This window comes from Schistocerca cancellata, chromosome 1 (assembly GCF_023864275.1).
Source record: "Schistocerca cancellata isolate TAMUIC-IGC-003103 chromosome 1, iqSchCanc2.1, whole genome shotgun sequence".
NCBI classification, from domain to species: Eukaryota; Metazoa; Arthropoda; class Insecta; order Orthoptera; family Acrididae; genus Schistocerca; species Schistocerca cancellata.
In genome coordinates this window covers 740,138,014-740,155,916 of record NC_064626.1, presented here as the reverse complement: position 1 = coordinate 740,155,916, position 17,903 = coordinate 740,138,014, and the positions used below count along the sequence as shown (strand labels likewise).

General features: G+C 41.6%; 1 protein-coding gene across 1 annotated transcript in view; it reads right to left on the bottom strand.

The window, feature by feature from the left end:
* Window positions 1-220: 220 nt before the first annotated feature.
* The window catches only part of LOC126185554 (U3 small nucleolar RNA-associated protein 18 homolog), a 91,071-nt gene continuing 73,388 nt past the window's right edge, over window positions 221-17,903 (bottom strand). Inside the window, exons 7-10 of the mRNA XM_049928138.1 lie at window positions 14,857-15,025; window positions 7,073-7,371; window positions 505-644; window positions 221-409 (exon numbers count right to left, since the gene is read on the bottom strand). Of these exons, the coding sequence (XP_049784095.1) occupies window positions 385-409; window positions 505-644; window positions 7,073-7,371; window positions 14,857-15,025 (633 nt within the window). The 3' untranslated portion in view covers window positions 221-384. The remainder of the gene's footprint in view (window positions 410-504; window positions 645-7,072; window positions 7,372-14,856; window positions 15,026-17,903) is intronic.

Genomic DNA, 17,903 nt, shown 5'->3' with positions numbered 1-17,903 from the left:
ATTTATTTATGAACAGTAAAATATTTGACAATGACTGCTAATTCTTATAGAATGTCCTCGGCGCTGGTAGGCACTGCAAACAGACTTTTCTCTTGGAGTGAACATAGTTTTGTTCTGAAACAATCATTAATAACTGTAATCAAGTATTGGGTAAAAGGAAGGATAGGGGGAAAAAAAAAACAACTGCAACTAATTACACATAAGTGACAACAGTAATAAGTTCTGTAATTATCAGTATATTCACTATTATTTTGTCTTAGATCATTTCACATTTGACAAACATGAGTTACTGATATACACAAATGCAGGAAAAGCGTAATTATGGCAATTCTGTGGTCAATTATCCCATAAATGTTGACTTCATTAAAATAACACTTTTCTTCCTTAGTAGTTCCCATAGTGTTTCAGCCTGTAAACAGAATAATGGGTCTCACAATTATACGAAGATCTGAAGAAAAAAAAAAAAAAAAAAAATATATATAAATAAATAAAGCAAATACAAACCTGTACAGAAGAGCAGTACTTTTGTTATTTCCCACAGACAAATAACCACTGTTTCTAGAGAAGTTCAGGCACTGCGGCCTGGAAATTTTTGACTCAAATGCTGGAAAATTGCTAAAGACAGTCATCGATGGGAAGTGAACCTGAAACACACAACCATGAAAGCCACAGATAGGTCGAAAATTTTAATATTAAATCATCATAGTTTTTCCTGGTAAGCGTGCCACGAAATAATTGCCTAACATTGTCCCTAGAAGATACAAAAGAGAAACCTATATCAAACAGTTTAGATCTGCGTGTGCTGTAATTTGTGAGAAAATTGGCACGTTAAATAAATAGCTATTAAGTCAAACTGTTTCAATTTTCTAATTTAATCTATAAGGGGGGGGGGGGGGGAGATAGACCTGAAAACAGTGAATTCTGTATCAAATGTGTTTCTATTATTATGCCATATTACAACCTTAAACTTCTACTTTCCTGGATTGAGAGTAATCAGCAACTTCTACAATAAAATAAGAAACTTTTAACTGAGTAAAATATATTTTACTTCCAGTAGATTTGTAAAATGTAAAGTGAGAAAATTTATTTTGCCACCACAAGCGAAACACAGTTCAATTCACTGATAGCAAAGCAAAGCTAAAGCTTCAATTACACTGCATCAAGATAGTGGACAACTCAGACCTGAAAATGGAGTTAGGAGAGGTAGCCAGATTTAACAAAAAATGTATTCTGTTTTCAAAGCAGATGTCTGTAAATCATTAATTTGTAGTTAAACAGGAATAAGCATGGAATTAAATAAAGGTTGATAAGAGAAGTGCTGCAAATTAAGAATGATGATTAGCAATGACTAACAAACCAACGAAAGACGGCAAATAAATGAAAAAGAGAGATGATGACTGTAGCATAGAGACTACCATCAAACTGAAAGAGACAGGGCATATAGACAGATGAACATAAAGGAGATGACCTAAACACAATCTGCAAGCCAGCCAACCTCCCCCCCATGATGTGGGAGATGAACCGCCGTGGGTGGGAAAAGGAGACTGTAATTTGGATGCACAGGAGAACTACGAACATGGGCAACGTAACTGGCCAGCAGTTGTGCATGCCTAACCTGCAATGGAGGGATTCCAGCCTCCACAAGGACGCTGGTCACCAGACTCGTCGTAAATGCTTCTGTTACTAGACGAACGCCACAGTGGTACACTGGGTCGAGTAAACGCAATGCTGAGGGCGCCGCCGAACCATAAACCGGACTCCCATAGTAAAGGCGGGATTGAACAAGCGCTCTGTAGAGCTGCAGCAGCATAGAGAGATCTGCACCCCAGTTTGTGTTGCTCAAGCAGCGGAGGGCATTGAGGTGCTGCCAGCACTTCTGCTTAAGCTGACGAAGGTGAGAAAGCCAAGTCAATTGTGCACTAAAACCAGTCCTAAGAATCGATATCTCTCCACTACAGTAAGTGGATCATCATTAAGGTACAGTTCTGGTTCCAGATGAACGGTACAATGCCGACAGAAGTGCATAACATATGACTTTGCGGCTGAAAACTGGAAACTGTGGGCTAGAGCCCATGACTGCACCTTGTGGATGGCTTCCTGTAGGTGCTGCGCTCAGCAACACCAGTACTGGTGGAGCAGTACGAAATCCGGAAGTCATCTGCATACAGAGAAGGTGAGACGGATGGCCCTACAGTTGCTGCTGGATGATTAATGGCCACTAAAAACAGATATACACTCAATACAGAGTCCCTCCAGGACCCCATTATCCTGGATATGGGGGGAACTACGGGAGGCACCAACTTGGACACGGAAAGTACGAAGTGACAGGAAATTTTGGATAAAAATCAGGAGCGGGCGTCTGAGACTCCACTCGTATAATGTGGCAATGACATGATGTCGCCAGGTGGTGTCGTAAGCTTTTCGTAAATCAAAAAAGACGGCAACCAGGTGCTGGCATCTGGAAAAGGCTGTTTGGATGGCGGACTCGAGGGACACAAGATTATCTGTGGTAAAGCGAGCCTGGCGGAAGCCGCCCTGACATGCAGCCAGTAGGCCACATGACACCTGGGCCCAACCCAACCGCCGACACACCATATGTTCCAGCAGCTTACAAAGAACGTTGGCGAGACTGAGGAGCCAATAGCTATCAACATCAACAGTGTTTTTACTGGGTTTCAGCACTGGAATGATGGTGCTCTCCTGCCATTGTGATGGAAAGATGCCATCGCATCAGATCCGATTGAAGGTGACGAGGAGATGTCGCTTGTAGTCAGATGAGAGATGTTTAATCATCTGACTGTGGATCTGATCTGGCCCAGGAGCTGTGTCAGGGAAATGTGCAAGGGCACTGAGGAGCTCGCACTCTGTAAATAGGGCGTTATAGGATTCACTGTGGTGTGCAGTGAACAAGAGGACTTTCCCTTCCAGCTGCCATTTGAGAGTGCGAAAGGCTGGGGGGTAATTCTGTGACGCAGAGGCTCGAGCATAGTGCTCGGCAATCGCGTTTGCGTTGGTAGATAACACACCATTTTGTGTTGATAGATAACACGCCATTTATGTTAACACCGACAACACCTGTTGGGGTCTGGTACCCGAAAACACGTTTGATCTTTGCCCAGACTTGGGAAGGTGACATTCGGCACTCAATGGTCGAGACTTCTCTCTTCCAACACTCCTGCTTCCACGATTTGATAAGTTGGCGAACGTGGGCATGGAGCCGTTTAAAGGCTATGAGGTGCTCCAGGGAAGTGTACCACTTATGCAGCTGTAGAGCTCACCGACGCTCCTTAATTGCTTCAGCGACTTCCGGCGACCACCAAGGGACTGCCTTTTGCCGGGGGCATCATGAGTGCAAAGGATCGCATTTTCTGCTGCAGAAACGATTGTTGTAGTCACCTGCTCAGCAATCACATCGATGTTACCATGTGGGGGAGACTCAACAGTGACAGCAGAGGTGAAAGTTTCCCAGTCTGCCTTGTTTAAAGCCCATCTGGGCAGGCGTCCTTGGGCCTGACACCGGGGCAGTGACAGGAAGATGGGGAAGTGGTCACTACCACACAGGTCGTCATGTGCTCTCCAGTGGATAGATGGGAGAAGTCCTGGGCTGCAAATTGATAAATCAATGGCTGAGTAACTACCATGAGCCACACTGAATTGTGTGGCAGCCCCAGTATTTAAGAGGCAAAAGGCAAAGGTCGAACTAAGTAAAGTTTCGACATCTCTGCCTTGGCCAGTAAGCAGGGTGCCAGCCCACAAGGGGTTATGGGCGTCAAAATCTCCCAAAAGTAGAAAAGGTTTAGGGAGTTGATCAATCAGTGCAGCTAATACATTCAGGGGTACTGCACCATCTGGAGAAAGATATACATTGCAGACAGTTTTTCCCTGCGCCGTCCTTATTCTGACAGTCACAGCTCCAAGAGCAGTTTGAAGGGGCACAGTTTCACTACAGACTGAGTTTAGGACATAAATGAAAACTCCTGTTGACACTCTATTATAGTCACTACGGTTCCTGTAATATTTTTTATAGCCGCGGAGGGCTGGGGTCCGCATTGCCAGGAACCAGGTTTCCTGGAGGGTAATGAAGAAAGCGAGTGTAAAGATTAACAGTTGCTGTAGCTCAGCCAGACAGTGGAAAAAACTGCTGCAATTCCACTGGAGGATGACGTCATCGTGGGGCTGGGAAGGCATGGAACATTCAATGAGGGAGGTTACACCTCAAGGTCACCTGCTGCCACCTACTTATTGCCTTAGCATTGAGTCTGAGGATCCAGCAAGATCCAGGTCCTCAGCGACACCAGAACCTCGACCTCATCCTCAGACACAGAGCTTGTAGATAGCAGTGATGTGGGTGCCACCACAATTCCCTTGGTCTTGGGGATGATCTTTTTGGACTTCTCTCACTGTTCCTTGGGCTTCCCTGGCTGGGAGGACTTCACTGATTCAGTCTCCTGGACCGTGGATGAGTGTGAAGCCCTACAACCAGAATCTTTTGGGCTCTTCAGCCACTGGCAGGTGTCATCTTTCCCATTAGCAGAAACCTGGGAAGGGAGTGACCCAAGGGACCCCTTTCTAGCGAGAGGAGCCGAAGAAGACTTACGCTTCTCCATCTCAGAAGTGGGGACTGATATCCCTGACGTTTGGGGGTTTGTTGCTCCAGAAGTAGGTGGTGCGGGAGCAACAGGGAGGGAAGTGCCCCCCACCATCAAGGGGGCAGGTGTAGTCTTCTGGTTCTGAGAGGCAACAGGAATGTGAGGAACTGATGGGGCGAGAACTGTTCTTGCAGCGGTGGCAGAAGAGGTGGTCGTAGCCACAGAATGTAGTCGCTCAAATTTCCTCTTAGCCTCAGTGTAGGACAGTCTGTCCAGAGTCTCATATTCCATGATTTTCCTCTTGTTTTGTAAAATCCTGCAGTCTGGCGAACAAGGTGAATGATGCTCTCCACAGTTGAAACAGATGGGAGGCTGGGCACAGGGAGTATTGAGGTGTGATGGGCATCTGCAATCTCGACATGTTAGGCTGGAAGTACAGCAGGAAGACATAAGGCCGAACTTGCAGCACTTAAAAGCACCGCATTGGGGGGAGGGGGATATATGCTGGCTTGATGTCACAGTGGTTGACCATCAACTTGACCTTCTCGGGCAATGTGTCACCCTCGAAGGCCAAGATGAAGGAACCATGGCAACCTGATTATCCCTCAGACCCCGATGGACGTGCTGGATGAAATGAACACCTTGCCGCTCTAAATTGGTGTGCAGCTCGTCGTCGGACTGCAAAAGAAGGTCCCTGTGGAATATAATACCCTGGACCATATTTAAGCTCTTATGGGGCTTGATGGCAACAGAAACATCCCCCAACTTATCACAAGTGAGAAATGCCCGTGACTGGGCGGAGGATACTGTTTTTATCAAGACTGACTCAGAGCGCATTTTGGACAAGCCCTCCACCTCCCCAAACTTGTCGTCATAATGCTCCACAAAAAACTGAGGCTTCGTGGACATGAAACATTCCCCATCAACTCTCGTACATACGAGGTACCAGGGCGAATAAGCTTCACTACCATCCTTAGCCTGGCGTTCCTCTCATGGTGTGGCCTAGCCAGGGAGGGGAACGATTTGGAGTCATATTTATTACCACTGAGGTTAGACTTTGCCCACTTAGAAACTGCTGGCGGCGGACCACCAGCAAGAGATGATGTACCATGCTTCACAGTGTGTCATCGACCCTGATGCCACCCACTCTGACCAGGGGCCCTCCCCACGGGCACTGCCCAGCCTCAGCAACGGCCACCTGGCAGGATGGCCATTGCTGGGAGTCCCGATGCCCCAGGGAGATGGGCATCTACTCCATGGCATATATGGGGAGTTAAAGGCTCAGGCATCAGCAGAGCAATCCCTGTGTTGTCAGGGGGATACAACCAACAGGGTACATGGCGGCCCCACCACAACAGACTGGCTACCGTGCTGGATATGAGGTCACATCATGGTCATCATCGGCACAAAAAGCGACACTGCATAGCGCATGGTGGAAAAGGAAGGTGTCCTTGCCCAAGAGATGGAGAATGAGCGGGACTGCAATGCGACGACGAGAAAGTGGGCTAAAGATCTCAATGCACGATGGACACGATGCACCATGTAAGGCGCCCTTCCCCAATTGGCTCGCTCTGTGGGAAAATTTAAAAAGATGGAGGTCAAACCTGACAGGGGACCATCACATTAAGGCTGAATCGTGTGAGACTCCTTTTAGTCAACTCTTACGACTGACAGGAATACCTCGGGCTTATTCTAACCGACCTAGTGAAACAAGTGTAAAAAATCAGATTGGATAAATAGTGACGTTTAAGTTAGAAATTTGCATTACATGAAAAGCAGTTAAGAGAAACCTGTACTGAGCAGTTTCCTGGATGAAATGAACTGAGAACATTACTTGTGAATGAGCAAAATCAAAAATTATTCATAAAAAATTCAAAGGGAGCACAATAAGCATCATGACCATCCAATCAATTGTCAACAAAACCCCAAAACTTAGGGACACATGACACAAAAACCAGGAGAGACTGCTCATAAAGACACAATCCTATGAAACTTCATCAAACTGTCATCTTGCTGGGGAATGAAGGTGTTTTACAATATGCATAATGTTTCAATAGCTGAAGGTAATTAACATTTTTCACCTAAACAAAATACAATTTTCAGAAGCTATATGCAGTGATTTCAGGAAGTATATCCTGATGTTCCAAACCTTTCCAAATAAACAAGATAACTGAATTACAGTAGTCAAAGAATAAGTTTGAGTAGAATAACAGAATATTAACAATGTTCAGTAAATAATATATTGTCAGATACCTAAAATTCTGCATAAACATGTTCAAAGTGGTTTAATGTGCACTCCACACAATATTATTAGCATGCAAAATCAAAATTTATAAAACAAATAAATTAACAAACACACTAAAATAAAAAGTAATTATCCATGTTTGAATACACAAATTTGTGATGTATACGATCTGATACCAACTGCTTTCTGACAATACGACACCGATTCACAGTAAGTATCTAGCAACATAATAACTTACCAGTTTTAAAGCGTTCTTCTTATCATCAGAAGCCATGGCAAGAATCTCAGATGATGAGTTAAACTGCAATGAAGTAACTGCAGTAGTGAGATTAAGTAAGATCTTGGCAGGTCGAGGAGCAGAACTTAATGTAAGGCTTGCTGATTCATATATATTTACGACTCCCGAACGTGACCCACAGGCCAAGTACTGTCCATTAGGAGACAATGCAAGGCTTGAACCAACAATGCAGCCATCATCAACAAATCTATGCAAACACGTCCTGCTTCCCATATCCCAAACATAAACTTCGCCACAATCTAAAAGAAAGGAAATTAACCACTCTCAGATACACATAAAAACGTTTTTATTTAGAATTTATTGCAAATAACCCAGAGGTAGTTTCTCTCTCTCTCTCTCTCTCTCTCTCTCTCTCTCTCTCATCACACACACACACACACACACACACACACACACACACACACACACACGCACACACACGCACACGCGCTACTGTGACAGTCTGAGGTAAGCAGCAATCTCTGTTTGTGTGGTAGGTAGAAATACAGAAGAGGTATAGGTGTGAACAGAGAAGGATGGCAGGGTGGAAAGGTGCTATCATTGCCTGTGGGAGCATGCAGGGACATGGTGGGGACAGAACAGAGCTGCTAGGTACACTGTTGGGCTGCATAACATCACTGAGCAAGGGGCATGAAGGATATTTCTCATTTCAAGGCATGATGAGAGGTAATCAAAGCCATGGCGGATAATGCAGTTCAGTTGCTCCAATCCTAGGTGGTATTGAGTCACAAGAGGCATACTAGTCTGGCTGGACAGTGGGTATATGGGGGTACAGTAGATGACAGGACAGACATGACACCAAACATCCTTTTCTGGACAAGGTGGGGTGGATTATTTTTGTCTATGAAGGATGTAGTCCAATAGCTGAATGTATCTAGCATTCATTTCCATTGTGCCTATTGATCATTAATTGCCACTGTGGAAGGTCTTCAATGTTGTACATCATTGATTGACTGCCTTGCTGTTGTAGGTATGCAAATAAACACTCTGTTAAAGTGACTGGCGTGTATTTCCTTACTTTCTGAACTTGACGGAATTTTGTGGTGCTAAAACTTGTGAACAGGGAGCTTGAGGGATGTCATTGGGCAATACACTGCCACCTTCTAGCCACTGATGGAGGACACAGCTGCTACAATATTAAAAAGGTTCCACAAGTGTGTGCTGTAGAGTAGGCACACTACACAGAAGATTACTGATGCTGACTACTGCTCTAGTGGCTGAGAAGAGAATAACCATGGCCCACATAGCCTGCTGCTGCCATAAGAAAAATACTAGGAAGTGTCTTGTCTAACCCAAAAAAGATCATATCGTCGTACATATTTAATTTAAAATTACTTGTCAATTGGTGTGTGGTAGGCACTAGCATCTCTGACCAGTGAATTGCTTCATTTAGTCAGTCTTGGCTTACTTGAAACAGTGGAATATTTTGACAGCATGCACAGCATTTATTTTAAATGCTAAGAACAACAATGCCCCTTTAAGAGTTATAAGGTTTGGAAAGAACACAATCTCATCAAGAGAGGTCTTGTCATGTGTCTAGTATCCAAACTTAAATAATGTTCATATGACACACTGCAAGAGGATATTAAATATCGCAAGACATGCTTGGAATAAGAGTTGTTACTTCTCTCACAGCTTGATGACATTTTACACCATCTTATCTCGGATGAGGAGTACAACAAGGACTTAGTTCTTTGCTATGGGTATTCTGACAAGCTGAAACATTCAATTTACGAGGCTGAAAAAGGTATTAAGAAAAAACTTGTCTACTTCTACAGTGACATCATGTGCGACTGATGCAATCTCGTTAGTAGTTCGGATCCCTATGCCGATTAAGTTGCCATGTATTAAGTTTGAACCATTCTCTGGAGACACTGAGACCTGGCCCAGATTTTGGGAACTGTTTAAAAGCTGTATCAACAGGAATGCTTCTATGTCTATTATTCTCAAATATGTGGTCCTAAAATTAGATTACATTAGATTATATTTCCTTTCATTCCAACTGATCTGTAGTGAGGAGGTCCTCCAGGATGTAGAACATGCCAGAAAAACAATAATACATGACAAATATTTACAACTAAAATGAATAGGCTAATGTACCTTCCACAGGTCCCAAGTGTAATGACTGACAGTTTTTTTCTTCCCACTATATGAAAGGATCATTTTACAACACTCTTTTACTAAAATCACACTAAATTTAAAATTAAAAAAAAAGTTTGTTATTTATAAGATAATAATAATAATATAATAGAATTACTAAAATACTTATTTTCAATTAACACATTACTGCACTGAAATGGTGCAGAAGTTTGCCACACACACACACACACACACACACACACACACACACACACAAAAGTCAGTTGGTTCTACTGAGAAATTCATCAATGGAGTAGGAGGAGCTGGCCACCAATAAATTCTTTAGGCTTCTCTTAAACTGAATTTCACTGGTTGTTAAGCTTTTTATGGCTGCTGGCAAGTTATTGGAAATGTGTGTTCCTGAATAATGATATCCCATAGGTTAGCCCTAACAAGTGGGTGATGGCACAGCAACCGCACAGGACTGGCCCACTCAGAATATTTACAAGAATCATGATCCACTCGAGCTGAATCTTCTGAAACTCTTAATACGACACTCACAGAATGCATTAAACACATCCAAGCTCTGGAATACTTAGATAAGTATGTAAATGCATATGGCAAGGTTCTTGTGCCAAAAACTTTGCGCACTTTTCCTACAGACATTTATCGGCATTGGATAATTAAAATCAAAAGAGAGAAACTATTCAAAGGAGACATGCTACACACTGCCGCATCCACTCTCAATGTTAACTTGAAGCAAGATTGTTTGAAACACAAAGATATACTGTGAAGCTTTACTGTGTGTATTGCAAACATAGAGATAATTGAGAAAAAGACTGCAAGACAATAAAGGACATTCCAGAGTGCCTCAAAAAACTATGATTAATAGATTTGGTCTTCATCAAGGCCACACTGTCAAAGACTTTTTGAAGAAAGAAAGAGCTGTCTGCTCTTACTGCAAAGGGAGTCATCACTGAACAATTTGTGATGATTCAAACTATCCAAAGCTACCCCACAAACAATCTGATTCACCCATCATCCCAGTTAATAGGTCAGTGGGCAATGCCATAACGGGATCCACAAGTTTCACACATCTTCAGACAGCAAGCATATCAGTATTAGGGTCAGCAGGAAAGCTTACTCACATGTTGTATTTTGGAAGCAGGTAGCAAACCAATTTTCATTTGCTAAAATCTAGTTGATAATATAAACCTACGGATATCAATATTCGGCCTCTGTCAGTAGATGCATTTGAACCTTCTTTGACATCCATGCCTCGCAGATTTGTGCGATTCAAGCTAAGCAATGCTCATGTTAGGCTCGATGATTTCGAGAGTATACATAACACCACAAAACATCGAAGTTTGCCCAAAGATGTTGCAATAAATAAAAATTTCCTACACTTACAACTGGTGGATCCCACTGAACGGAAAGCTGATATTCCTATAGAATTACTTACTGGAGCTGATCACTAACTGGAAATAGTGGACAATGCAGTGCCGATATGCATTTCTCCATCTCTAGCACAGTTTCTCTCTAAACTTGGGTGGATCCTCAGTGGATTTTGCCTGGATGTTTTAGCTGAACACACAACCACTAATCTCGTTAATTTAACTGTTGAAGAACTGAATGACACTACACACAGCTTTTGGGACTTAAGACTCTATTGGAATGAGTACCAATAAAGAATGATTAATGAGTGAGAAAGAGGCAACAGTACTGAAAAAGTTTTGGGCAACACACATGATTGCAGATCAACGATGAGTAGTTAGCTTCCCTCGAATATCCACTGTTGTACCACCTAATAACTTTCACAATGCTGAGAGGTGTTTTGGTGCCTTACAGAAAAGGCTATGCAGAAATGATGACCTAAGATGCACTTATGACAATTTAGTGTGAGAATACGTTAAAAACAATCGCAGAGTTGGTTCCTTCAGATGAATCTATTAATTCCTTTTATTTGCCTCATCAACTGGGCAAGTGAGAAAGACAGGGAAAGTCTATATGTCATTCAGGTAACCCAAAAATAAATGTAGGTTGAGGAAAAATAATCTGACAGTTAATGGGTTATGACTCTTTAGAAATCAGGCCTACTTTGTTGCCTGATGTGATTGAGGTCATTTTAAGATTCTATCTATGACACCTCGTTGTCACTGCCGACATCGTTCGAGCTTTTCTGCAGGTTTCTATACCCTGATGGTAGAGATCGCACTAGATTCTTCAGGTTCAAGCCCAGCAATAAGAAGGTTGAAGATTACATTAATGCAAGGCAAAGAACAATTTACTGATTCTCATGTCTTCCTTTCAACCTCACATCATGCCCATTTCTACTTTCAGCAACCATTCATGAATTAGCACACACTTGTCAGTCCCAGTTCCCTGAACAGCTGCTTTTCTGTATTAGAATATGTTCATGGATGACTTTGCTGCAGGAACTGAATTGGAAAGCAGCCTCTTGCTATAGCACAAGTTAATTTATGAAGAAAATACAACTGATGTGGTCAAAGTGGGTGACTAATTCACTACAATTATCCACTATTTGGAAGGTGGAAGGAAGATATACCGAAACAGAAGTCACAATTCTAGGGATGACATGGAACTCAGAATAACGTACAATGTCAGCGAGTCAGCAACAAGTCACCAAAAAATTTTCAGAGACAATTGCAACAAAAAGAAATTTACTACAAGCAACAGCAGGTCTTTATGATCCTTTGGGATTAATAACTTTGATATCCATCACACCAAAAAATCTGTTTCAAGACACTTGGCTGCTCAGACTAGGTTGGGACAAATGCTTGCCCCACAACTTAGTTAGATGGCTCACCTGGATGCCAAACCTCCCGGAGCTACCTAATATTACTATTCCAAGGTGGAGCCAACTGTCAGAGAATGACAGTACCTACATTAATATTTTCTGTTATGCATCTGAGAGAATATGGCATTGTCTTATATATCACTTCTAGTGGTAACATTGCCAAACTAATGTGCATTGAAAGTAGATTAATGCCTGTGAAAGAAGCAGTACTTCCTTGGCTTTAACTGCTAGCAGCACTGACATGAACCAGACTACTACACTACCATTGCAAGGTCAAAACCTTTGACCTTAATAGAGTGATACTTTGGGTTGGCTCCATTGTAACACTTGGATGGATAAAGGGTGATCTCGCCACTCATAAAACACTTGTATGCAACTACATGACAGAGATACAAACACAATCCACACCATCTCGGTGGAGACACTGTCCATACAAAGACAACCCAGCAGACTTAGTTTCTTTATTGCCGAGCAATCGTCATGTACCTATTTCACCTAAATTTTTATTGGGAGCTAGGAAGTTGGAGAAACTTCCTCAGACTTTACTCATTTAGGCTCCACAATCATTCCATGTAAACAGATCCAGCTCTTAATGGAAAATGTTACGAATCACAACTTACGTCCTCCATTTCAAAAGGAAACACTTTCAGCATATGGACACATGCAAAGAATTCACTGTAGGAGAGACAGCAGTAGCTCATCTTTATTGGATTAAAACTGTGCAGCAAGAATGTCTCTCCTTAGAAATCATCACTCTAAGCAAAGGTCTCCCATGTCCTAGCATATCCAACATAAAATGCTTCAACCTATATTTAGATGGTGATTTATTAGGTTTAGGAGGTCTCCTGCGACATGCCAAGGTGTCTATTGAAGATCGTCATCCCATTATTCTAGAATGAAACCACCACTTCACTAAACTTCTGATCATGTACATGCATATCAATTTACACCATCTTTGAGTTTGAGTGGTTCTTTTACAACTAGGAGAATCCTTCTGGATACTATACTCTTGTCGTGTGATCAGAATGGTCCTATGTAGTTGTCTTCCCTGTAAAATTGCACATAAGATTGCCGGCCCGCAGATAGAAACACCGCTATCAGCTGATATGAGTGAAACTTCAAAAGCCATTTGCAATTTCTTTAATTGATTCTGCTGAGCCCCTATACTCAAAAACAGGCATCACTATAAATAAGTGTTACATCCTATTAATCCATCCAGCACAGTTGTGTGCTGTAACTAGAGTGCTATATTTAGAACTAATAACCAACTTGACAACGGACCACTTCCTATTAGCCTTCCAAAGGTTTATAGGTTGGCATGGTATTCCACATCTAGGTTAATAAAGCCAAAACTTTCCATGCAGCTAACTGAGTGATAACAGATGTATGGGCTGTTATCTCTCCTGACAAGACACACCAGTTTGTCGCACAACAGGGTATCACATGGAAGTTAATACTGCCACGAGTGCCTTGATGGGGAAGATGGCGGGAGCAGTTGGTTTGCTCAATTAAATGATGCCTTCACAAGGTACTGGGTCACTGCAGCACGGATGAGGATGGGCTACAAACTATAGTTGCGGACATATAAGCCACCCTCAATTCAAGATCCATCACACAAATTGAGTACAAAATGCTTACCCCAGTTCATTTTTTCCCCACATACCCTGAGTCACCAAAAACAACAGAATTGTTAAGACAATTTAAGCTGCTGCAGAAGATATCTGATGACTTTTGGAAGCGGTGGAGCAAAGAGTACTTATTGCTCCTTCGCACCTTCCATCAAGTTAAGAACATTGGCACGACACTGAAGATCCAGGTTGGAGACATTGTACTTCTTCAAGAGGATGTACTTCCCTGCCACATGTGGAAGACAGCAAGAGTGAAAGCACTACAAAGAGGTCATGATGGATTACCTCAAACTGTCATACCAGTTACCCTGGATGGAAATGTTACCAGGGTCACTGCTGCGGAAATTGCCCAGGTTGGGGATGATATGGAAAGTCAGCGACATTGTACATCGTTGTCCTGAGTATTTTATTTTTTGTACCTGTTTGTATAATATTGTTAACTGCCTTGTTGTTGTAATCACATGAATAAACACTACTAAAGTGATTGGTTTGTACTTTCTTACTTTCTGAATTCTACAACAACAGCCTACTCTATATGATGAGCAGTGATCGGTCTTTCCACGCTGTTGTTGATCCAACCTGGATTTTCCATTATTTAATGATACATTCTACCTACTTCAAGAAGCTATTTATTTAGTTGGGTCCTTTAATCAGTTGAATCTTATAGGAATGCATCTGTACATAAAATTTTACAACTTCGTGTATGATACTTCTCCAGCTTTTAAATATTAGTGGATAAATTTCTTTGGGCCCCTCCTTTCCCCACCAGACTTATGAATGCGAATACACTGATAGAAGATTTATTTTCACAATAGACACTGTATTCAAACTTCTTTGTTACTGAACGGTACATTTCTTTGGAATACTGCGTCAATAAAAGATTCTTCTCATAACATCTCTCACATTTGTAATATCTTCTCAGCATCACACATACTGTTCCCATGCATTGCCTCCAAAATTACTAGCTAAAAAGGAACAAATTTGATCATACAAAGTTTAAAGCTGCCAATATAACAAAGATAAGGCAGTGTATAACTCAAAAGGTGTGAAATTTTTAGTAACATTTTGCAATATATTCATCAACAATGTTAAGATTATTAATTGAGTCATAACCAAGCATCATGAGCTCTTGCTTTTATAATTACTAAATATTACAACAGGACAGTAGTAACAATAATGTAACACAAACTGAATCATACCGCCATGAGAAAACAACCGTGACCCATCTGCACTAAATGCGATTGACGTGACTTCTCCATTCATTTTCAATGTGAAAAGATATTCATCTGTGTGGGCAGAAAGGAAATGAATATTGCCAAATTTCCCACTGACAGCTATAAGATGTCCATCTGGTGACATTTCAAAGTTCTGAAAAATAAAAAAAATGTCGCCGTTCAAAAAATTTTGTAATTCAGGCATACTGCACAAACCAATGTGAATACTGATACAAATTTAATATTAACATAACTAAAGCTTTTTGGCTGTTGCTTAACTCACAAAAACTATTAAGGGTTTTATGAAATAAATGTGCATCAAATCAGCTATACAGGTACTACCCATTTTGTTCATAGCTAGGACTCAGATTTCTACGTTTTTACAAAATAGATTTTAGTTCCTTATTTTTTCATAGTATCCCCTTTTACATTTAAACAAACTATTTTAGTCTTTCTGGAGACCATCAATGAAAAAGAAAAGAAATGAACAGATACTGACACACTAAATTTTATTGTAATTTTAACCGAGTTATTCTAGTTCTTTGTCGAAAATAAAAAAATTAACTCTTCCATATATCAGCACAACCCGTTCCCTAATGCTACAACTACCATGAAATTTTGTATTACATTTTGGTATTGCAGTACACCATTAACCAAAGTCTTGTAAAGTGGAACTTATTTCCATTGTGTCTCAGAGCATTTTTGTACAAGAGGTTAATGGTGCATATTTCAATGAAACAATTGCTCATGGCCCCTAATACAATCCACCGTTGAACTTTTCCCCTGAATAATGGTGAACACTTTCCATTACTCATATCAGATTCCTCAGAAGAATATTTAGTGACACATGCTGTAACCTCTGAACCAGGTATTTCTCCAACATATATTTGCAGCTCGGAGCTCACATTTACAGTATTTTTCAGTGGTAAATGTGTGGCCACTAGGTGTTGAACTGCAACAAGGAGATGTTGGAAGCGAGCTCTTAAAAATGCCAAGGATGCAACATTCTTCTTATTCTTAAGGGCTATATTTGCTTTCTCAATAAAAGCTGATTCACTAGAGTACTAGAGTCTAGCGTGTCTACTGCGTCTTTGTTTTTTTGTTTTTTAAGTAGTGTTTGACACAATACAGAGCCTGTATACCAAGTATCGGGAACAATTTTTTCCTTATCTGACAGTACTTCGCACCGTGCTTGTTCGATGTGGGGGGTGTGACCTTCAACACATGCCACGTTTGCCAGTTGCCTGTTAGCATTTTTTCAGGTGAGATCGTGTTTTTAGTGTAGCTCAGTTGACTGACACAGTGCAAGAGCAAAATGCAGCGAACAACTGAACAGCGGCATGAAAGTTCCTGGCAGATTAAAATTGTGTGCCCGACCGAGACTCGAACTCGGGACCTTTGCCTTTCGCGGGCAAGTGCTCTACCATCTGAGCTACCGAAGCACGACTCACGCCCGGTACTCACAGCTTTACTTCTGCCAGTACCTCGTCTCCTACCTTCCAAACTTTACAGAAGCTCTCCTGCGAACCTTGCAGAACTAGCACTCCTGAAAGAAAGGATACTGCGGAGACATGGCTTAGCCACAGCCTGGGGGATGTTTCCAGAATGAGATTTTCACTCTGAAGTTTGGAAGGTTGGAGACGAGATACTGGCAGAAGTAAAGCTGTGAGTACCGGGCGTGAGTCGTGGTTCGGTAGCTCAGATGGTAGAGCACTTGCCCGCAAAAGGCAAAGGTCCCGAGTTCGAGTCTTGGTCGGGCACACAGTTTTAATCTGCCAGGAAGTTTCATATCAGCGCACACTCCGCTGCAGAGTGAAAATCTCATTCTGTGAACAGTGGTACATCACCAAATTTTGTATTGGATTAGGGAAATCTGGTATGGAGACGGCCATGATTCGCCAAGTGTTGAAGGATGAAAGCAAGTTACCCAACCCAGAAACAAAGCGGCAAAGTTACAAATGGCACACTGCGGCACCACCTCATCCAAACAAGCTCGAATGAGCAACATGCCCAATTGATCATACAGAAAGAATTCTACTGGGATAGAATTCTTTCACCGTTGCTCCCACCTTTAACATACAGGCAGCAATTCACCAACAGCAATAATTTCTTGTCCCTATCTTCTCCTGGCCATAGGATACAAAGGGCATTCATGACAGTGAGGGCTACAGTACTAGGCTTCAGTTTCTATACTGGAGCAGGTGGGGTTTCCCTGGTGCCACAGAATACAATTTCCCCACTACATTAGCTATAAATCTGCCACAGCTGCCAGCAGTTTCATCGACTGAAATCCACATATAGTTGTCACCAAAGGCTGTTTTAATATCAGCAATGTGTTTCAAATAATTTCTGCACAATGTCTACTCATCTGGTATACTGCGGCTGCTGATATTTTCCAGGAAGCCCTTAAAAGTATGTTCTTTAGCAGGTTCCAGGGTGTTTTAGCTGACACTCAAGCCTCATATAAGTTTAGATTAAAGCTGTCAACTGTGCTAAAGGACATTAATGGTTGAATTTGTTGTTTGTTCTTCTTCCTAGTGATGCTCGTAATGTGAGCTGTGGAATTTGTGTGATGTTGAAGGAAAAGTGACCTTTTGTTATTTCTAAAATTAAAAAAAAAACACACACACACACTAAGAAATGGCACTAACTAAAAAATAAAAACATGATAATGTAAAATATCAACTTCAATTGAATCACATACACATCTGTAAACAAACTCTAAATTTCGACTTGAAAATCTGAGGGAAGAAGACTAGCAAGAAGACTGTCGCGCACCTCACAGGGAGCCATTTCTGTAACTTGAGAAGATCAACGATTTTTAATTTACAGTTCTTTGAAAACTCTAAATAAAATGGCTGAATGGTGATTTGTTTTCAGTGACCTTTTGATTTTATTGCTTACTTCACTCCCATTTACAATCATTACTGTAAAAACAGGAAGAAGAAGAAGAAGAAGAAGAGCTATTTCTGTCTTATCTGTTCCGAGAACTTTTGTCTCTATGAAGTTATTTTTCTCTGCTTGCTGATATT